Below are 22,828 nucleotides of genomic sequence, written 5' to 3'. Positions count from 1 at the left end.
GGTGAAAGTGAATGTGAAGTTAGATGTGAACCTGGACTAACTGATGACTTATAATGAATATCTAATTGTTTTGTAAAGGGTCAATCTCTTATTTATTCCTCAAGAAAAAAAAAACATTTCCGCAAAAACAAAAAAAATTTCCTTTGGTTAAGTGCCCTATGGTGTGTATATGGTGCCAGTGTTCACGCAATAATATGAAAAAATGAAAAACTACTTATTTATTGTTGTTTTAAATTATGTCCAACTTATATGCATACCAAATAGATTTTTTTCACTTGAAAAAAATAATAAACATTTTTTGTGTGTAAATATAGAACATAATATAATAGAACTTATATAATTTAACAATACAAATGTAAAAATAATAATTTTTTGACAAAAAATCTAGAACCATTTGCATAAATGTGTTTAAAATTTGGTAAATTGTTGACTGCCCAACTAAAGAGCCTCCCGTGTTTGTTACTATTAATAGTGAATGGTTATAAAAGTGGTGTATTTTTATGAAAAAACTGCTTGCATAAGTGATTAAAAAAATTAGATGTCTCTCTTTCAGAAAAGAAAAAAAAAAGCCGTTGCATCCGAACTTTGAATGGTCTAAAATATTGTGATGTCGGATTTTCACTATCTTTTCTAGTTTACGAGATCTAAACAGGACGGATGGACGGACAGACAGGCCACACAAAACTAATAGCGTCTTTTCCCCTTTCGGGGGCCGCTAAAAATACAAAACGAAATAAAGAAAAAAAAACTTTTTTTATTTTCAGCATGTCGCAAACCATTTGGTGCATAACAAATCAATGCAACAGTTTTTGGCTTCAAAGCTCAATCTGACTCAAATGGAAACAACCAAAACAGTCATGCTGCCAAATCCACAGAATTCGTATCAGTTTTATCAACAATTTTGGCCAGCAAAGGCCGACCCGACAAGTCCAGGTTTGTGTTCTCAACGCTTTAACCAGTAAATTACTGCAGAACTAAAAACTGAGTTGCCGTTTACTGTTTGTCTTATATGTACTGTTTAAAGGCGCTGTGGCTGAGTTGTAAAGTGCTTGGCTTCTGAACCGGAGGTCCTGGGATCTTCTTTAGAGCGCCTTTAGTCCACCCAGCTCCAATGGGTACCTGACCTTAGTTGGGTAAAAGTGAAGGCGATTGGTCGCTGTGCTGATCACATGACCCTCTCGTTAACCAGCGATCATTTTTACATCACCTGCCTAAAGACCGCATGGTCTGAACAAGTAACTTATGTTAACTTCTGTTTGAGACTATTTAGAAAAAAAAAAAAGAAACTCTAAAAACTCTGTCGAATCACCTTTTTTTGGTTGTCTCCTAAAAGATTAATGTCGTAATAATTGACTGACAAGACCAACAAAAGAAGTGTTTTATCAATGAAAGTAGACTTAGTCTGACTTACTCTAAATCTTCGGAATCGAAATCATTGGCTTTTTTTTTTTATGTCCTAACAGAAACGAATTAAAAAGTAACTTCGCTCCGATGTGTAGAGTTTCTATGTTTTATTGCAGTCTGCTATTATCTTATTAATTATCTATTCGATTTAGGTTTCGGCGGTCGTGGCGTGACCATCAATAAGACCAATTTATCTGAGAGGGATAAGATTATCTTCGACACAGGGTATAATGTTTACAAGGTGAACTTATTGGCCAGCGAAGTCATTCCATTAAGAAGAGACATACACATTGACATGCCAGAGTAAGTTATATATTTATTTATTTATTTATTATTATTTATAATATTTCTTCTAGTCTAAATTTTATTACTCTTTTGCTCTTCTCCAGATTAATTATTATTTTATTATATTTGATTTGAATAATGGAGGTATTGTCTTTTGAACAAACATTTTTACAATGTCCTTCTTGTGTTCTTGTCCAGATGTCAAACTGTACAGTACAACGTCTCGAGTCTGGCACGTGTTGGTATAGTGTTGATATTTCATAATGAGTTGTGGTCAGTGATGCTCAGGACAGTCTACAGTTTACTGGACGCCTCACCAGAGGAGCTTATTAATGAAATTATTTTAGTAGACGACGCCTCTGATAAAGGTGTCAGTATTTTAGCATTCACATTTTGATAAGTACATTGAGATTAAAGAAAAGTCTAGAAGGTTTTTTAGAGAGTTTTTAAAGAAAAATGTAGAGGGTTGTTAAAGATTATTCTAATTAGAGTAATTGGATACCTCGATGCTCAGAAATCTGGGTTTCTCAGTGAACTATAATCCCGAGGCCACAAAGCAGCTTGGTGTTATAGTAGGGCTTACATTAAGATTATTCTAATTAAAGGCAATGTGGGCCTACTAGTCATTTAATATGTTCCTTTCTCAGCCTCGGAGATTGAGAATACTTGGCGGACTTAAATGGCTGATAAGAATAGCGGCCCACACATCAGAATCCAGCTAAAGAATTCACATAGCGTCCCACACATCAGAATTTAGCTACAACATCAACATTGCGCCCCCCCCCCCCCACATCAGAATCTAGCTAAAGAATTCATATAGCGTCCCACACATCAGAATTTAGCTACATGCCTATATGTCGTGGTGGTTTGGGGAGAAATACTTTGAAATGAGACTCTAAAAAGAAGAGAAAAACAAGATTACAAAGAGAGTTTGTGTTATCACACAAACTCATTGGCGGCCCCCGTCGGAGTCGCATCCCTGTCGGATCCGCCTATTCGCAAGGAATATTCAAGACGTGATTTAATTTTGATTGTCAAAAGTAATAATGTTTCAAAGATTCATTTGCCGGTGTAAATAAAAATTCGTTTTTTTTTTTGTACATGTTTTGGATGTTCCTTGTAAATTAAAAATAATTAACTTCTCACTGGACGACGGAGGATGGCAGTGAGAAGGGTATGAACCCTGCCTGGTCGTGCAATTTGCGCGCTGGACTGTCGTTCGGATTTATCGATGGTACGCCCTCCCATTTCCCGTCGTCCCGCGGGAGGTTTGAACTAGGACGTAAACTATCTTCAACTCTGAAGGAACATCCGAAACATATAAAACAAACAAACAAACAACCCTGGACCGTCGAGATAATCATTTCAGCACGCTAACCGCACGACCAGGCACTGCTCTTAACTAAATAACAAACTGGTTACAAACTAACAGCCTGTTATTGATAAAGAGATATTTTACACATTACGACATGACATCTACCTGATATGTGGCCTACAATATGTCAGACAAGCGATTTTAGATAATCTTTCAGCATTGATTTGTAAATTTGTAATTGAAAAAAAAAAGAAGAAAAGAACAGATATATCGTGCTTATACTTCGATGTCTCAGCACAGTTATCAACAGATTTTCATTTTAACGGAACTAAAATAAGGATGTAGATCTACATAAACTAAACTTCTGATTTAGCACTCTTAAGATGTATAACTACTAGATCTAGATCTATAATATAAATTAATTTAGATGTAATTTATAATAAATTTATTTTAAAAAAAACCTAGATAATCTATCAATAGACTGAATGCAATATTAAATTTTAAAATAGTAGATTAGTTTTAGTATATTATATAACATTGCAATATTGATCTGAGCGTTTGAAAATCAAAATCTACACTTTAAGTCTAGAAATGGAAATTCTTTATCTTGATCTAGTCTATATCAGTCTAAACTAGACCTAGAAATTTTAGATCTAGACTCTAAAACGATTTAATTAGAATATAAATCCAGATCTAGTTTAAAAAATCTAGATATACTGTAAAAGTTTTAAAAATCTAGATTAGATCTAAATCTAGCTATCATGCCTTTTTTAAATACGAGTCAGATTACGAGGTAATTAATTTTATAAACTAAACGGTTTGCTTTTAGAAAACCAAAAGTAGCCGTTGCACCTAAACTTTTCAAGCCACACCGCAAGGTGAAATCATTTTTTTCATTTCTCTTCTAGTTTTCGGGATCTGATTGTGACAGACGGACAGACGGACATTTTGCACAAATCTAATAGCGGCTTTTCCCCGTACGGGGTTGGGGGGGGGGCGCTAAAAATGTAAGGAAATGATGACTTGTTAAACATAACCAGAGAGTTTTTGTTATTCTCCGTACGAGCTTAATTAGTCTGAAAAGTATTCTCAATTTTTAAAAAAATGTTACAAATTACTACCCCACATGTTCGTATACCATATGATTTCTTACCATTTTAATTCAATCTTTCCATTATAGGGAATAATTAATTTCACAATCAACGAAATAATAAAATGACACTAATAAGAACTTCAGTGTTGCCAATTAAGATTTAAAACCAATTGAGTTACAAAAGGAAGAGCTGAAAAAAAAAATTGGTGTATGTATAATAGTGTATGAATACTTCCATTATCCTCTACAAACCACATTGAAGCACCAAAATGATGGCTATTTAGTTTTTCTTTCGCCATAGACGAAAATCTCTAGATCATAGACCTATATAAATATATATATATATAGGTCTGTGCTCTAGATCTTATAGGCTCCTAAAATTCATAAATATTTACTTATAAAATTGTTGCTTCTTTTATTGTCTCAGTATCAGTTCTTGTATTTAATATTCAACATTTATTAATTAAGTTCTTGCATTTCAAAATGCTATAATTGTAATTCTTGTATCTGAGATTCAAAGTTTCTTGTTTGAAATCTCTAGTTTGTTCTCTCTTGTTGCATGCGCTCTTAATTGGACATTGATACTTGGTTTATGGCCTCCCGTGTATTTTACCTGCAGAGTTTCTATGGAAACCGTTAGACGAGTACATCAAGATATTCGGAGGCAAAGTGAAGCTCATTCGTCTGCCAACAAGAAGCGGTTTGATCCGAGCCAGAAACGTGGGCTTCGATCACGTGACAGGCTCTGTGGCTGTTTTCTTAGATGCTCACGTTGAAGTCCACAAAGGTAAGTCCTACAGCTACAACTCAAACTAAAATCTCTACTACTTGCATTGTGTTGGCAGCTTCAGAATGTCCATCTTATCTGAGAAATGATTTACTTTGAAAAGATAATTACGCCTAGGACGTAATTAATTGTCTTCTCTTTTGAGGTAACGTCTTTAATTTAAACATGCGACACAGTCTATTAATGTCTTCTAGAATATTCTAGACTCTAGAGCATCAAACATTTACAAAAGAATTAACAGACTCGCTTAAAAGCACATAAAAAGACCAAATCCCGAGGACCGACCAGAGGCGGTGTTTGGAAAACGAGGGGGCCTGAAGCAAACAACTTGATTAGAGCCAATGGATTAAAGATGTTGACAGCCTGCATTGAGCCAATGGATTAAAGATGTTGACAGCCTGCATTGAGCCAATGGATTAAAGATGTTGACAGCCTGCATTGAGCCAATGGATTAAAGATGTTGACAGCCGGCATTGAGCCAATGGATTAAAGATGTTGACAGCCTGCATTGAGCCAATGGATTAAAGATGTTGACAGCCTGCATTGAGCCTATGGATTAAAGATGTTGACAGCCTGCATTGAGCCAATGGATTAAAGATGTTGACAGCCTGCATTGAGCCAATGGATTAAAGAGGTTTACAACCTGCTTAGAGGATTAAATATGTTGATAAATATTTAGAGCCTAAGGATAAAGGAGGTTGACATCCTACTTAGAGCCTAAGGATTAAAGAGATTGACAAGCTGCTTAAAGCCTATGGATTAAAGTGGTTGACAGCCTGCTTAAAGCCTAAGGATTATAGAGGTTGACATCCTGCTAAGAGCCTAAGGATTATAGAAGTTGACATCCTGCTTAGAGCCTAAGGATTAAAGAGGTTGACATTCTGCTTAAAGCCTAAGGATTAAAGAGGTTGACATTCTGCTTAAAGCCTAAGGATTAAAGAAGTTGACATTCTGCTTAAAGCCTAAGGATTAGAGAGGTTGACATTCTGCTTAGAGCCTAAGGATTAAAGAGGTTGACAGAGAATTTAAAGATTGTGATACACAGGCTTCTATTAGATCTTCATACAGAACAGAGGACGAGACCTATCATCATTTTCACATTACAAACTCAAAAGGACTACCTCGGAGCTGAAGGGCGGGGACCTTGCGAAAGTGAGGTCTTGCAGCAGCCCCGATTCGTCACTCTCTTCTGGAGCAGATTCAAAGTGAGGTCTTGCAGCAGCCCCGATTAGTCACTCTCTTCTGGAGCCGATTCAAAGTGAGGTCTTGCAGCAGCCCCGATTAGTCATTCTTTTTTGCAGCCGATTCAAAGTGAGGTCTTGCAGCAGCCCCGATTAGTCATTCTTTTCTGGAGCCGATTCAAAGTGAGGTCTTGCAGCAGCCCCGATTAGTCATTCTTTTCTGGAGCCGTTTCAAAGTGAAGTCTTGCAGCAGCCCCGATTAGTCCCTCTCTTCTGGAGCCGACTCAAACAGTCTATAGAATAGATAGATAATTTAGGCCATAAAAACAATTTATATATATTGATATGTATGTTTCCAGGTTGGTTAGAGCCCCTGCTACAGCGAATCAAAGAAGATGACAAGGTGGTCGCAGTGCCACAGCACGATCAAATTAACTGGGACACTTTCAAAGTAATTCTTCTTCGTTTCATCAAATCATGTTTTAAGTTAGCGTACAAACACTAGCAGAAGTGACTTGTTTTTAGTGTACGCCATCAGAAGGGGGGTATTTGTGTCTTACATTGGCAGACCAATACTTGGGTAACAAAGTCAATTCTTATTTCTAGCAACATCCGTAAGAAAAAAAAAAACAGGCGCTAAACAATGATACCTGTCCGTCCGTCTGTCACGGTAGGATCTATCCTGTGTTATAGAGGCAGGCACATAACCTTTTTAAGATTATGTAATATTTTTAAAAGGTTTCATGATTCTTAAGGACGTAGGTAGAGTAAAACGGAGCATGTGATAAAGCCAGTGCTTCGGGCTGAATGGGCTTCGGAAAAAAACAAAACCCCTTGTGCTATAAAGTCCTTACTTAGTGGACTCAATGTGTTCTCACGTCCATACTTGGTGGACTCAATGTGTTCTCACGTCCCTACTTGGTGGACTCAATGTGTTCTCACGTCCATACTTGGTGGACTCAATGTGTTCTCACGTCCCTACTTGGTGGACTCAATGTGTTCTCACGTCCATACTTGGTGGACTCAATGTGTTCTCACGTCCATACTTGGTGGACTCAATGTGTTCTCACGTCCCTACTTGGTGGACTCAATGTGTTCTCACGTCCATACTTGGTGGACTCAATGTGTCAATGTGTTCTCACGTCCCTACTTGATGGACTCAATGTGTTCTCACGTCCATACTTGGTGGACTCAATGTGTTCTCACGTCCATACTTGGTGGACTCAATGTGTTCTCACGTCCCTACTTGGTGGACTCAATGTGTCAATGTGTTCTCACGTCCATACTTGGTGGACTCAATGTGTTCTCACGTCCCTACTTGGTGGACTCAATGTGTTCTCACATCCATACTTGGTGGACTCAATGTGTTCTCACGTCCATACTTGGTGGACTCAATGTGTTCTCACGTCCCTACTTGGTGGACTCAATGTGTTCTCACGTCCATACTTGGTGGACTCAATGTGTTCTCACGTCCCTACTTGGTGGACTCAATGTGTCAATGTGTTCTCACGTCCCTACTTGGTGGACTCAATGTGTCAATGTGTTCTCACGTCCCTACTTGGTGGACTCAATGTGTTCTCACGTCCATACTTGGTGGACTCAATGTGTTCTCACGTCCATACTTGGTGGACTCAATGTGTTCTCACGTCCCTACTTGGTGGACTCAATGTGTTCTCACGTCCATACTTGGTGGACTCAATGTGTTCTCACGTCCCTACTTGGTGGACTCAATGTGTCAATGTGTTCTCACGTCCCTACTTGGTGGACTCAATGTGTCATTGTGTTCTCACGTCCCTACTTGGTGGACTCAATGTGTTCTCACGTCCCTACTTGGTGGACTCAATGTGTTCTCACGTCCCTACTTGGTGGACTCAATGTGTTCTCACGTCCCTACTTGGTGGACTCAATGTGCTAAAAAGTCCAAAATGAAAATTCTCGACTTTTATCAGGATTAGAACTGGAGACTTAAGATCTGAACGTAATTATCTACCTTGTGAAGGAACCACTGTTATGTATAAGATACAGACGAAACCAAAAAAAAAAAAACTCCTTACTTTATTAAGCTTGTTAATGTTTTATGCATTTTTGGATCACAGACAACAGACTTACATTCTACATTATCAGTGAAACTAGTCAAGGTTTTTTTTTTATTTGTTTTTGTGTGTGTTTTTTTTTTATTCGTTTATTAGAAAATTATATATTAGTTTGATATTTGATTTTTTTTTCCACAGTTTGAGTTTAAACCAAACGCAGATCACCAAATAGGAGGATTTGATTTTGATCTGACATTTAATTGGATCGGGCCACCCCCACTACCAGACGGCGTTGTTAGGAAAACACTGGCTGACCCAGTCAGGTACGACAGTTGAATCCGGTTAATTGGACGCGATCGTTTTTTGTTTATAATGAACGAATCGTTCTATTAAACCAGTGATTCCCAAAGTGGTCTATAAAGACCCCAGGGGTACATGAGTACTTCCAATGGGCGTACGGAAGTGAAAAAATAAATTGGGGGTCTATGATCTGTAAATTGAGGTTTACGTTAGTGGATCTCATTTAACTCTTTCACTCCTAATTGACAATGCCAAAGTTGATTTGACCCTCATAAAACTACATTGCTTTTTGGATTTATAAAATTTAATGTGTGATGTGTAAAAAGAGCACGCTTTCTCTTACAATTGGATATCAACTATAACATTTTCTGATAACAAACAAAAAAAGTTATCGAAATTTAATCCTCACAGGACACAGTGACATACAAATGTGCAAAACGAATAATACTATCGAAACGAGAAAAGTAGTTACGCAGAGAAAGAGTTAAGCATGTCGAGACTTTCAATTTCATGTCCCATTAATGATTTGTACTTGAATTAATCCTTTGAATTGTAACTCTGTTAGTCAAATGAATCTTTTTTTAATTTTAAAAATGTAACATCTTATCTTAAATAGCTTAATTTTGTCTGCATGAAAATAATATTGTACATAGCCGAGTCAAAAAAAGAACTGTAAACAGTCAAAGAAGCCATTGCATTTATGCTTTTTATGCAACAAAGTTGGAAGTTATGTCGCCAAGAAACCATTTGATCTGGAACATCATTTGAGACAACGCCAACAGGATAAAATAAATTGACATTGGAAATACGTTCGAACACTTTAAGTTCAGATTAGCTCCACAGTAGAAAGAATGTTTGATTAAACATCACAAAAGAGAAGAGGTTTCTGAGCGGCTTACAATATTTTTACTTAGGTTAATATCAAACTCCAGAAAACTGCACACTATAGGCAAAAAATAGACTTTGCCAGCCATTGAAGAGATTTTAAAATCTGTTTTACATATTCCTATATCTAATATCATGCTAAAAATTCCTCTAAGCACTAGTACAGTTCAGAGGTGTAATGGTACAATGAATTGGGACACTGAAATATTCTTATGTAATTACTTGCAAACGACTGACTGGACTAGTCAACCTTGCACAATGTTATAGTATAATAATAGACGTCATCTACTCGAGAAGTTATAATATTAAACTAGTGCTTTTTTTTAAATAAAATAGGTGCCGGTACTCGGTGATTAGGTGCCGGTACTCAGTAGTTGATTGCCTAACTTTTAACTTCTAAAAATTAATAATATACGTTAAAATTCAAGAAAAGTTATAATTTGTTTCAAAAAGCTGCCGGTACGACGTACCGGTGCGTAGCGTCACAAAAATAAAACCCTGATTAAACCTAACTAAATTGAAGTCCAATATTAAAATTTTATTATCAAAGCCGCACACCATTTTTTTTTTAGTCAATATGGTGACAATATGGTCTATTCATGTAATGCATAGGCTATATATGATGCCATATAATATAGCATTATGAATATATATGGCCTAGGAATCAGTTTAAAAAAACATGTTTGAAGTAGATGAATTTTCGATAAATGCAGTGGGTCTACCGAAAACTGGAAAACAAGGCAAGGGGTCTACGAGACAAAAATGCTTGGGAACCACTGTATTAAACGAATATGTCGTTTATAACAGGACATGGCGTGCTCTTATTTATGTAACACATTAAATGTTAATTAAATCTCAATTTTGCGATATACTATTACTTACGAATTTAGTTCATGGAAAAATAAATGAGCAGTCAATTGCCAGTCAATAATTAGCAGTCAATAAATTCCAGTGGACTTTTAAAGATTTAATGCAGTGTGCTCTCTTAACAGACTGCTGCTGTTTAACAAACTCACCCACAAACATCTAATGCAGAAATGGGACTGCCTTTAACTGCGTGAAATAATGGCTCTATGCATGGGCGTAGCCACGATTTTTTTCGGGGGGGGGGATTTTTTTTCCTCCCCCCCCCCCGAAAAAAAAAAAAAAAATATATATATATATATATATATATATATGTTTGTATGGATGGATGTGTGTGTGTACATAATTAATCTCTATTACATTCTGACACGTCTTTCTTTTGGAAGACTTTTATTGTGCCGAAGAATAGGTTCTTCCTGGAGTTTGTGAAAAACTTGTAGACTCCTCGCGCTTGACAGCAAGGGGTCTGGGGGAGCGCTAAGAGCCGCCAAGCACTATTTCTGGTATATAAGCCAACTAAATGCATATTCTAAGGTACCTACAGTGCATTATTTTGATATTAAAAAGTTTTATTTCAAAAACCTAATGTGCTATTCTTACTGACTTAGACCCTCCCGCGCCGTTCGGCGCATTTGCTGGCAAGCTGTTTCCACAAAAATCTGTCCCTGGCAATGTCTGAAGCCTCTTCCCACCTGCTCTGAGGACCTCCATGAAAGTGTGGCGCCAAGTTGTACTAGGATGTCATCGCAACTCTTATTATGCGTAATTCATTTTGTCGTAGAACATGTCCCGCAAACCTCATGAGTCGCTCTGTCAAAATCTTACTAAGGGGTCGATTCCCATTTCGGTATAGGATTTCCTTGATTTAGACCCGATCTCTATAATTGACTCCTAGCCATCTTTGTAGAGCCACATTTAGTGCTTTTCAATTTCATTGCACTTTATTAATGGAGCCCAGCCACTGGTAGACATGTGTAGCTTCTCTTGACTACGATTTTGGAATTAGGTGACTATTTCGCTTTAGATGTTATATCGAAAAGGGATGTTTATCGTCAAAATCATCTAAAATATATCTGGAGTTGTGTTTTTTTTTAATTCAAAACCACATTTAGCTACAGTCATAGAATTTGGTGACTGTAGTTTGCTTTAGAAATAATATTGAAGAGAGAGGCTTTCAACCTTAAAACGCTATGTAGGGGGATTTTAAACTCAAAACTATCTTGAGAGGTTTTAAACTTTTAAAAAAGCCATCTGGAGGAGAGGGGTTGAAACTTAAAACCCTCCATTGGCTTGGCTACGCTCAAAGAATTTTAGTGTGTAATTTGCTTTTTTTTTATATTGTAGAGGTATTTTTTAGCATCAAACCCCTCTGAAGGGAAATTTAAACTCAAAACACCCAATAGGCTTGGCTACGCTCATAGCATTTTCATTGCGAAATTTGTTTTTTTATTTTGAAGATTTATTTTTTAGCTTCAAACCCCGGGGGGTTTAAACTAAAAATCCCTTTGGCTATGCTCATAGCATTTTGAGTGCGTAATTTGCTTTTTTTTTTATATTGAAGAGGTATTTTTAGCTTCAAACCCAGCTGAAGATGGGTTTAAACTCAAAACCCCTTTGGCTACGCTCATACAATTTTGAGTGTAATTTGCTTTTGTATATTGAAGAGGGGTTTATCGTAAATTTTGGAGAGGGGTTTAAAATCAAAATCTTCATTAGATGTGCTCTTGGAATTTCGGGATTGTCGTTTGCATTTTTTTTGTTTTATAGAAGAGGGGATTTAAATGCAAACCCCCATTTAGAGGGTTTTAAACTCAAAACTTCTTTGTAGGGGGTTTTAAACTTAAAACCCCCTGGTAGGGGTTTTCAAACTCAAAACCCCTGGTAAGGGGTTTTAAACTCAAAACCCCTGGTACGGGATTTTAAACTTAAAACCCCCTGGTAGGGGTTTTCAAACTCAAAACCCCTGGTAGGGGGGTTTAAACTCAAAACCACTGGTAGGAGTTTAAAACCCTCTGGTAAGGGTTTTCAAACTCAAAACCCCTGGTAGGGGGGGGTTTAAACTCAAACCCCCCTGGTATGGGTTTTCAAAGTCGAAACCCCTTGGTAGGGGTTTCAAACTCAAAACCCCTCTAAACCCCCTGATAGGGGTTTCCAACTAAAAACCCCCTGGTAGGGGGCTTTAATCTCCTTGGCTGTGTTAGGACAAGTGATGGTTTAGTATTAAAATTTCACCTAAAATAAACAAAATTAAAGCAAAAGATCAGTCACTAAACTCCGCCCCCCCCCCTGCGGGGGGGAATTTCATTTCGGGGTGGGGGGGGGGAGGGGGTTGAACCTCCCCCCCCTGGATACGCCCATGGCTCTATGTTTGTTCTATGTCTTTCCTAGCATCTTGCGTTGTCACTTGCAGAAACTTTATGCTCGGTTGTGTTTCTTATCAATTCAAACAACAGTTGCATTGTCTTAATCTTCATTTTCATCGTAGCATTGATCCATGATAAATACAATTCTTCGTATTCTTCCAACTGTTGAAGTTCCACACTTCAAACTTGTGGCTTATTTCTCTCAATCGCTTCCGTGCTATGTCGGCTCCTATTCAACATTACTATTAGCCTTTATAATAGTGTTATGACTTTGCCATGCGCACCGCCATCCAAGATAGTGCAGAAAGAAGGTGCGCACTATCAGTGACCAGACAAGTCGGATGTTGACATAAGAGACTAACGATTTCCGCCCAAGTCTAGAGCCAATATGGAGATGTTGTACTAAAGGCAGACGTTACTAAGTGTTTGTGATGTCCTCGTGTAAATAAACATTTATGTCCTCGTTGAGTTGCCTCACTTAAGTTATTACAATTGGTGTCAGAAGTGGGATTATAGGCAATTCAACGAGAGGAGGTAGGATTTACAATGGCAGCTTTGAAACGATTAGACCAACTCTCAGTTAGAGAGCTTAGGAAGGAACTTCGTAACCGATATGAGATAATTGGTGGTACCAAGGAGGTGCTTACAGCTCGTCTCCGGCAAGCCTTGATAGATGAAGACGAAGATCCAGATACCTACTTATTTGAAATTGAACCGGAGATTTATGAGCTTATTAGCAAGATAAATGAAGCAATGTTTGAACAAATTAACAGTATGGGGAACAAGGTAGATAAAATGGTGTCTCGAATGAAAGAAGGGGTAGACTCGTTGGTAAAGGAGCAGTTGCCTGTAGACTCGTTGGTCAAGAAGTTGCGTGGTCAAGACTGTGGTTGCACAAACAGTGGTGACGGAGACGCTGGGGATTTGAGCGCCGTCTGTGTCTGTGTTGTGGGCAAGTCTTGTGGTTGTGACTTTCAAGACGAGAAACGTGATGGCGATTGCTGTGATGATCTCAACGGGATGTACCGAGTCGAACGGAAGGAGACAAATGAAGTATTTGTTCCTGTTGTACCTGTTACCAGTACCTTAACTGAAGTCTGTTATGTGCCTGAGGCGTTTGTTCCTGTTGTACCTGTTACCAATACCTCAATGAGCCGGACAGATCAAGACAACGTTGGGTCTGCGTTCGAGCCTGTTGCTGTGGACTTTAAAGACCTCTGCCTATCTGCCGGTGCTCACGAGGGAAATTCGAAGCTTGACAACAGCATCCAGACGTTTAGCATGAACTGTACGTGCGGCGCTTCACACATAGAATTTAGATGCCAAGAAAACCACCAACAGCGCATATGTACTTCTACCATCATCATCGACATTGGCATAGATGAATGTCAATCAAATCACTCTAAATCTGAGCTGTCAAGAGAAAGACATTTTCCACTTGAACCTGAAGAGACCTATCTTCTGGACTGTTGTCTGGGGATGACTTCGGTGCATTGGACTTTGCTTGCAACGTGGCTGCAAGCGAACCTGAAGCTCCCTTGAGAGGCGTCTGTCGGGAAGGTCTGTTGAGACAGCGTGTCCGATCAACGGCTGTGCTGAAGAAAACAGTGCTCGACCCTATCTCTTTGTGTGGCAAACGGCCACGTCATTATCGCAACAACAGCCTGGTCAACTGGAGAAAGAGAAAGCGGCACTGGAAGAAAACAATGCGGATGGCCTCGTGGGGAACACGCTCCCTGCCGCCTGTGGCTCCCACTGATCGACCTCCACCTGAACTGTCAAACCTCAGCTGCAGTGTTTCTTTTCGGGACGAAAAGTGCTAAGACGGGGGCAATGTTATGACTTTGCCATGCGCACCGCCATCCAAGATAGTGCAGAAAGAAGGTGCGCACTATCAGTGACCAGACAAGTCGGATGTTGACATAAGAGACTAACGATTTCCGCCCAAGTCTAGAGCCAATATGGAGATGTTGTACTAAAGGCAGACGTTACTAAGTGTTTGTGATGTCCTCGTGTAAATAAACATCTATGTCCTCGTTGACTTGCCTCACTTAAGTTATTACAATAGTTTCGGTACTTTATGAGTTCGTTCGGAAAAAGCGGTTGGTCCGATTAACATTTTGTCCAATCTACCGAATTTGATTGTATTTCAGTCTTGTCTGTTTGTATTTCAGTCTTGTCTGTTTGTATTTCAGTCTTGTCTGTTTGTATTTCAGTCTTGTCTGTTTGTATTTCAGTCTTGTCTGTTTGTATTTCAGTCTTGTCTGTTTGTATTTCAGTCTTGTCTGTTTGTATTTCAGTCTTGTCTGTATGTGTTTCAGTCTTGTCTGTATGTATTTCAGTCTTGTCTGTTTGTATTTCAGTCTTGTCTGTATGTATTTCAGTCTTGTCTGTATGTATTTCAGTCTTGTCTGTTTGTATTTCAGTCTTGTCTGTTTGTATTTCAGTCTTGTCTGTTTGTATTTCAGTCTTGTCTGTTTGTATTTCAGTCTTGTCTGTTTGTATTTCAGTCTTGTCTGTTTGTATTTCAGTCTTGTCTGTTTGTATTTCAGTCTGTTTGTATTTCAGTCTGTTTTTATTTCAGTCTTGTCTGTTTGTATTTCAGTCTTGTCTGTTTGTATTTCAGTCTGTTTGTATTTCAGTCTTGTCTGTTTGTATTTCAGTCTTGTCTGTTCGTATTTCAGTCTTGTCTGTTTGTATTTCAGTCTTGTCTGTTTGTATTCATTGTGATTGGAGGAACGAAATAAAAAACTGATTTTTTTTTATTAAAAAAAAGAATGAAAGGAGAGCACCGTTCAATCGCTCCATATCTTTTGCAAGTTTTATCTCCCCTTTTCCTATATAAAACAAAATTAATTAATTAACACAAATAGTTTGACTAATTGGTTAATATTTTGATTTATTCATGTGTTGTCATTTACGATGAATAATTGTGCGAAGTTTCAACTTTATCCGAGAATGGGAAGTGGGAGAAAAAACGTGTACAGGAATCCACCCAGACAAACGGAGTAAGTTTATATAAGCTTTGTTGAAAAAAAAGTTAACTGTACTTGGCCACGATTATCTGAAGAGCATTCCATACTTTAAAAAAAAATCTGACACTGATCTAAATATTCCTATTTTTTTTTTATTAATTCTGTCAACTGCACATATTTCTCTCATCTTCTAGATTATAGACGTTACTTAAAAAAAAAGAAGATAATTACGTCCTTCGCATTTCATGTGCCAATCTAGTCATGTATGTTAATCAATAACTTAAACTCTGCTAAGTCGCTGGTTTTCCTGGCTGTTTCTGGCTACCCATTCCATTCTCTAATGGCGCTAGGGAAGAAGGAGCACTTGTACGAATTTGTCTTAGCATATGGAAAAAAACATGTGCCTCTGCCTTTGTGTCGTTCTTAGTATTTTCTTAGTTTGTTTTTTTAATCTATTTATAAGCTATGGTTTAGTATTTTATGCATTATAACTACTCTATTTTGTATTCTTCTCTCCTGAGTTGAGTGATTTCACTACTGATGCTTCTCTAATCAAATGTGTATATTTGTTTCTTACACATTCTATTTTCTCAGGACACCTACACACTTGGGTTGTTGTTTTGCTATTACGAAAGACAACTTCAACAGACTCGGCAGATATGACCCTGACCTTGATATCTGGGGATGTGAAAATTTAGAGTTGTCATTCAAGGTGCTTTTCGTTCGATTTTCTTTAATTTTTTTTTATCGTATTGTTTACCTCAACTTTTTTAATGTTTTAAATCAAATCTAAACGTTAATTCTTTGCACAGGATTTTTCTAAATGTATAAACGCTGTAATAAAATATAAAAACTTTTTAACAATGTAATGAAACTTGTAAGAAACTTTGGTTAAAAGTACATGTCTGCAAGCGATGTATAGGCTCTTGGCAGGCTGTCTAAAAGAAAACTTTCTATGAACGCAGCTGTTATTTATGTTGTTGTTTTTGTCTGTCCTAGAGCTGGATGTGTGGTGGCAGTTTGGAGGCTATCCCTTGCTCCCATGTTGGTCATCTCTATCGTCCAGCTTTTCCTTACAGCTGGGGCACGCAGAAAGATACTTTAATTCGAAATTGTCTTCGAGTAGCAGAAGTCTGGCTGGATGAGTATAAGGAAGTTTATTACGACAGAATTTCAAATCTACAAGTGAGTTTAGCGCATAGATTAAAACCAATTACTTTTTAGTTTATACGATTTTAAGCCCAAAAAAAAAATCCATTACGACCTAATTAGTGTTGCGCATTTACAAACGCTCAAAGTTAAATTTGGCGTTTCTTTTTATAAATACAAATAGTGTCTTGGCTGAAGCACCGCTACATATGGCCACATTTCCACGGAAAAAAGCGCAAAGCCCTCCCTCTCCTCCGAAAAAAAATTGCTCAAACAAAAAAAAAACAGTCTAGAGAAAAAAACACTTTTGGGATTTTCGAATGTGAAACTAACCACAGTAATCTCTTTGTTTTGATTGATTTTTACAAAGCTTTTATCTGCTCACTCTGGTTTGTATACTTTATTTTTCCCACACCCAATCTCGGATCAAGCTGAAACTTGCCACAATTATTCATTGACATTGACAAAACATGAATCAAAACTTTTTAAAAAGTAACCAATTAGACAATAAAAAAAGTAACCAATTAGACAATAAATTACTGGTTATTAATTATTTTGTTTAATAGCAACAATGGAAACAAATACTTCAGTATTCACAGATATGACTAAATTTGTTGGGTTTAGTCCCCTTAAATAATTGTTAACACTTTATCTCCCTCAAACCTTCTTCGATCAAATTGATCCTCTAAACTCTAAACAATTAATAATTGTACCTAACAAAACATGAGTTACTTACTTTGACTTAGATCCTCCCGCGTCGTTCAGCGCATTGGGCGGCAGGCTGTCTCCACAAAGATCTGTCACTGGCAATGTCTGAAGCCTCTTCCCACCTGGTGTCCACTGTTCTGAGGTCCTCCATGAAAGTGTGGCACCAAGTTATACGAGGACGTCCCTGTTTGCGCTTTCCTCGTATTGGCTCCATGTCATTGCACTATTTGTAGCGTAGCTCATGTCCTGCAAACTTCATTTAACAAAACATGAATCAATAAACAAAAATACTTAATTAGTCAATAAATTGTTGGTAATTAATATTTTGTTTCAGAAAGAATAAAGGAAATAACTTGTACATTATTGATTGGTAAATATGTTGTTTTAAGGACGGAGTTCTTCCCCTTTAGATAATTTTTTTTTTTTTATCTTTGTATTTTGTTTGTTTATGTTTTTCTTGTTAATATCCTGTTGATGTTCTCTTAAGCAATACAATTCAGTAAGAGAGAAGAAGAGAGAGGGCGATTGGAAGCAATGTGGAGGTGACATAATGTGACCTAAAGAAAAAACATAAGAAAATGAAAAGAAGATTTGGACAAATAAATAATAAAAACAAGTTAAATGTAAACAAAAAATACCTTTAAAAAAATGGAGAGCACTGTTAAATCTCTGCCATATCTCTCAGTATTTGCAGGCTTATCTCCTCTTAGTATAGTGTCCATTCACCTTCACCTATCCCTTAGTCCAGTGTTTCCCAAACTGTGTTCCACGGAGGCGAGGCCTGTCTAGGTGTTCCACGAAACCCTAGTGTTCGCGAGGCCTGTCTAGGTGTTCCACGGAACTCTTGTGTTCGCGAGGCCTGTCTAGGTGTTCCACGGAACTCTTGTGTTCGCGAGGCCTGTCTAGGTGTTCCACGGAACTCTTGTGTTCGCGAGGCCTGTATAGGTGTTCCACGGAACTCTTGTGTTCGCGAGGCCTGTCTAGGCGTTCTACGGAACTCTTGTGTTCGCGAGGCCTGTCTAGGTGTTCTACGGAACCCTTGTGTTCGCGAGGCCTGTCTAGGTGTTCTACGGAACTCTTGTGTTCGCGAGGCCTGTCTAAGTGTTCTACGGAACTCTTGTGTTCGCGAGGCCTGTCTAGGTGTTCTACGGAACTCTTGTGTTCGCTAGGCCTGTCTAGGTGTTCTACGGAACTCTTGTGTTCGCGAGGCCTGTCTAAGTGTTCTACGGAACTCTTGTGTTCGCGAGGCCTGTCTAGGTGTTCTACGGAACTCTTGTGTTCGCGAGGCCTGTCTAGGTGTTCTACGGAACTCTTGTGTTCGCGAGGCCTGTCTAGGTTTTCTACGGAACTCTTGTGTTCGCGAGGCCTGTCTAGGTGTTCCAAGGAACTCTTGTGTTCGCGAGGCCTGTCTAGGTGTTCCAAGGAACTCTTGTGTTCGCGAGGCCTGTCTAGGTGTTCTACGGAACTCTTGTGTTCGCGAGGCCTGTCTAGGTGTTCCAAGGAACTCTTGTGTTCGCGAGGCCTGTCTAGGTGTTCCAAGGAACTCTTGTGTTCGCGAGGCCTGTCTAGGTGTTCCAAGGAACTCTTGTGTTCGCGAGGCCTGTCTAGGTGTTCCAAGGAACTCTTGTGTTCGCGAGGCCTGTCTAGGTGTTCCAAGGAACTCTTGTGTTCGCGAGGCCTGTCTAGGTGTTCCAAGGAACTCTTGTGTTCGCGAGGCCTGTCTAGATGTTCCAAGGAACTCTTGTGTTCGCGAGGCCTGTCTAGGTGTTCCAAGGAACTCTTGTGTTCGCGAGGCCTGTCTAGGTGTTCCAAGGAACTCTTGTGTTCGCGAGGCCTGTCTAGGTGTTCCAAGGAACTCTTGTGTTCGCGAGGTCTGTCTAGGTGTTCCAAGGAACTCTTGTGTTCGCGAGGCCTGTCTAGGTGTTCCAAGGAACTCTTGTGTTCGCGAGGCCTGTCTAGGTGTTCCAAGGAACTCTTGTGTTCGCGAGGCCTGTCTAGGTGTTCCAAGGAACTCTTGTGTTCGCGAGGCCTGTCTAGGTGTTCCACGGAACTCTTGTGTTCGCGAGGCCTGTCTAGGCGTTCTACGGAACTCTTGTGTTCGCGAGGCCTGTCTAGGCGTTCTACGGAACTCTTGTGTTTGTGAGGCCTGTCTAGGCGTTCCACGGAACTCTTGTGTTCGCGAGGCCTGTCTAGGCGTTCTACGGAACTCTTGTGTTCGCGAGGCCTGTCTAGGTGTTCTACGGAACTCTTGTGTTCGCGAGGCCTGTCTAGGCGTTCTACGGAACTCTTGTGTTCGCGAGGCCTGTCTAGGTGTTCCACGGAACTCTTGTGTTCGCGAGGCCTGTCTAGGTGTTCCACGGACTTCTTGTGTTCGCGAGGCCTGTCTAGGTGTTCCACGGAACTCTTGTGTTCGCGAGGCCTGTCTAGGTGTTCCAAGGAACTCTTGTGTTCGCGAGGCCTGTCTAGGTGTTCTACGGAACTCTTGTGTTCGCGAGGCCTGTCTAGGCGTTCTACGGAACTCTTGTGTTCGCGAGGCCTGTCTAGGCGTTCTACGGAACTCTTGTGTTCGCGAGGCCTGTCTAGGTGTTCCAAGGAACTCTTGTGTTCGCGAGGCCTGTCTAGGCGTTCTACGGAACTCTTGTGTTCGCGAGGCCTGTCTAGGCGTTCTACGGAACTCTTGTGTTCGCGAGGCCTGTCTAGGCGTTCTACGGAACTCTTGTGTTCGCGAGGCCTGTCTAGGCGTTCTACGGAACTCTTGTGTTCACGAGGCCTGTCTAGGTGTTCCACGGAACTCTTGTGTTCGCGAGGCCTGTCTAGGTGTTCCACGGAACTCTTGTGTTCGCGAGGCCTGTCTAGGTGTTCCACGGAACTCTTGTGTTCGCGAGGCCTGTCTAGGTGTTCCACGGAACTCTTGTGTTCGCGAGGCCTGTCTAGGTGTTCCAAGGAACTCTTGTGTTCGCGAGGCCTGTCTAGGTGTTCTACGGAACTCTTGTGTTCGCGAGGCCTGTCTAGGCGTTCTACGGAACTCTTGTGTTCGCGAGGCCTGTCTAGGCGTTCTACGGAACTCTTGTGTTCGCGAGGCCTGTCTAGGTGTTCTACGGAACTCTTGTGTTCGCGAGGCCTGTCTAGGTGTTCCAAGGAACTCTTGTGTTCGCGAGGCCTGTCTAGGTGTTCTACGGAACTCTTGTGTTCGCGAGGCCTGTCTATGCGTTCTACGGAACTCTTGTGTTCGCGAGGCCTGTCTAGGCGTTCTACGGAACTCTTGTGTTCGCGAGGCCTGTCTAGGTGTTCCAAGGAACTCTTGTGTTCGCGAGGCCTGTCTAGGCGTTCTACGGAACTCTTGTGTTCGCGAGGCCTGTCTAGGTGTTCTACGGAACTCTTGTGTTCGCGAGGCCTGTCTAGGTGTTCTACGGAACTCTTGTGTTCGCGAGGCCTGTCTAGGTGTTCCACGAACTGCTGGAATAATTAACTAGCAGGTCACCATGTGAAATGACCTTCCTTAAAAATAAGTGTTCTGCTAAATACTCAGAATGTGCGAAGTGTTCCGTTAAGGAAAAAGTTTGGGAAACACTGTCTTAGTCTGTTGAACCGTTGGTGCACCACACTAGATTATATCATCCTTATAAAGCAATATTAATAATTACGACAAATTGATTAACTAATTGTTTTGTTGTGTTGTTGTTTTGGATTGCTGTCATCGACAATGAATTATTGTGCAAAACTTCAACTTGATCCGAAAATGGGAGAATTAACTAGAAACCTATTTGACCAGACAGATGGAGGGATTTGATAAAAGCTTGGTAATTACTTTGAACTACAAGGATAGAACTGTGATTTTACTGTGCTGAAAAGTGTATACAATTTATCTTATGATTTTTTGTTCAAATACATTGTCTATTCTGTAAACTGAATACACCAAAAAGCTTTTCATAGATCCCCCTCCATCAGGGCCGGACTTATGCCACTGCAACCTATGCGATCGCAGTGGGCCCCACACTTTCATAGGCCCCGCGCTAATTCTAGGTGTAAATTATTACATTTAAAACATTATAACTTATATACAATAACAGGTTTTACGCGGCTTTCTGATTATCCAGAGGCTAGTGGAAATCTCTTGTCATTGCAAAATATACCAAAAACATTCTGGAAATCTCCTGAAATAAAAAAATCCCCTGAAAACATAATCATTTCTTGAAAAATTGTCATTTTGGGGTACCAATCCTACTCACCATTAAAAAAAAAACGGCATAGTCAGCTTTCATTAAAAAAAAATGTATTGCAAAGACGAATGTATTTTCTAATACAAATCTTATTGTTTACATTAGACTATGCTTGTCCCTACCCAGACTAGGCCCCGCGCAATCCGTTTTGCATAGGGGCCCCGCAATTGTTAGGATGGCCCTGGCCTCCATACATGAACATCTCCATTAATAAATGAATAAAAGCAGACCTTTAGCCACATTTACTTCCCTTTAACTACTGTATGAAATATTACAAGAGTCCCATATATATATTTTTTTTCTTTTGCTAGCAAATATAATTTATATATTTCGAATTTAAATAAGGATGGAAACTATTGTAATTAGCGATCTAAGCCACATGAGAAATACAATCTTTCATGAGTGGACAATTTAGCTATTTGTTTTTTTTTTAATTGTGTTTTTATATAGACCGGTGTTGACATTGGAGATATAAGTGCCAGGAAGTCGCTGAGAGCAAAGTTGCAATGTAAGTCCTTTGATTGGTACGTGAAACACGTCTACCCTGACCTATATATACCAGTCAACACCACAGCAACAGGAAAGGTCAGAGCTCTTTTTGTAGTTGTCTTTCTTAAGCCATTGTTAGTTCTGCCTTATTTTGAACTCAACTCATTGTGTAGTGTTGATTCAAGGTAAACATTTATTGACACAGATCTCCAGCGAGATGGATCAAACACTGTGTATTTCCATGGATGTACACTGGCAGAGCATCAACAAGATTCCATCCATTGTCAAGTGTAACAGTCGAGATCCCAAACAGGTGAAGACACAAAATGGAGGCTACTAACATGTTCTTGTTTGAAATGAGTTTGGAGAGGGGTGTTGTTGTTTTCGGTTGTTGAATTGTAGCTCCAAACAGCTAGTACAGTAGTACCAGTACTGTACTACTAAACCGATGTAGGCGTATTATATTTTTAATCAATTAACTATTAACAAACGAAACAGGAGGGCCAATCGTTTACCTATTGGCACCACCTTTTGTTGTAGTAGCAGTAGTGTGCTAGATCTAATATTTCAAGGGGATAAGACAATAGTAAGGAGCTTTTCGTAAGTATGTTATTTATAGCAATCAAAACCGTTTGACAGATCATAATAAAACTTGGCATGAATATATATATATATATATTAATTAGAAACTATAAGACAAGTTACCACCCCTTCCTTACCCTCCCTTTTCAGATCTTCACTGAAAAAAAAGGGGGTGGCACTTTTTATTTACTCAGA

At 39.4% G+C, this 22,828-nt stretch overlaps 1 protein-coding gene across 2 annotated transcripts in view; it reads left to right on the top strand.

The window, feature by feature from the left end:
- The window catches only part of LOC106068521 (polypeptide N-acetylgalactosaminyltransferase 5-like), a 53,740-nt gene that overhangs the window by 17,037 nt on the left and 13,875 nt on the right, over positions 1–22,828 (top strand). For both annotated transcript variants that reach the window (XM_056037412.1, XM_056037405.1), the window contains exons 3-12: positions 765–933; positions 1,557–1,707; positions 1,888–2,057; positions 4,717–4,884; positions 6,425–6,516; positions 8,297–8,421; positions 16,080–16,197; positions 16,485–16,670; positions 22,013–22,147; positions 22,257–22,364. In XM_056037412.1, the coding sequence (XP_055893387.1) occupies positions 765–933; positions 1,557–1,707; positions 1,888–2,057; positions 4,717–4,884; positions 6,425–6,516; positions 8,297–8,421; positions 16,080–16,197; positions 16,485–16,670; positions 22,013–22,147; positions 22,257–22,364 (1,422 nt within the window). The remainder of the gene's footprint in view (positions 1–764; positions 934–1,556; positions 1,708–1,887; positions 2,058–4,716; positions 4,885–6,424; positions 6,517–8,296; positions 8,422–16,079; positions 16,198–16,484; positions 16,671–22,012; positions 22,148–22,256; positions 22,365–22,828) is intronic.

The sequence above is a fragment of the Biomphalaria glabrata genome, chromosome 1 (assembly GCF_947242115.1).
Source record: "Biomphalaria glabrata chromosome 1, xgBioGlab47.1, whole genome shotgun sequence".
In the NCBI taxonomy this organism is placed as follows: Eukaryota; Metazoa; Mollusca; class Gastropoda; family Planorbidae; genus Biomphalaria; species Biomphalaria glabrata.
Note: the sequence above shows the minus strand (reverse complement) of the source record. Positions and strands in the feature narration are given on the sequence as shown.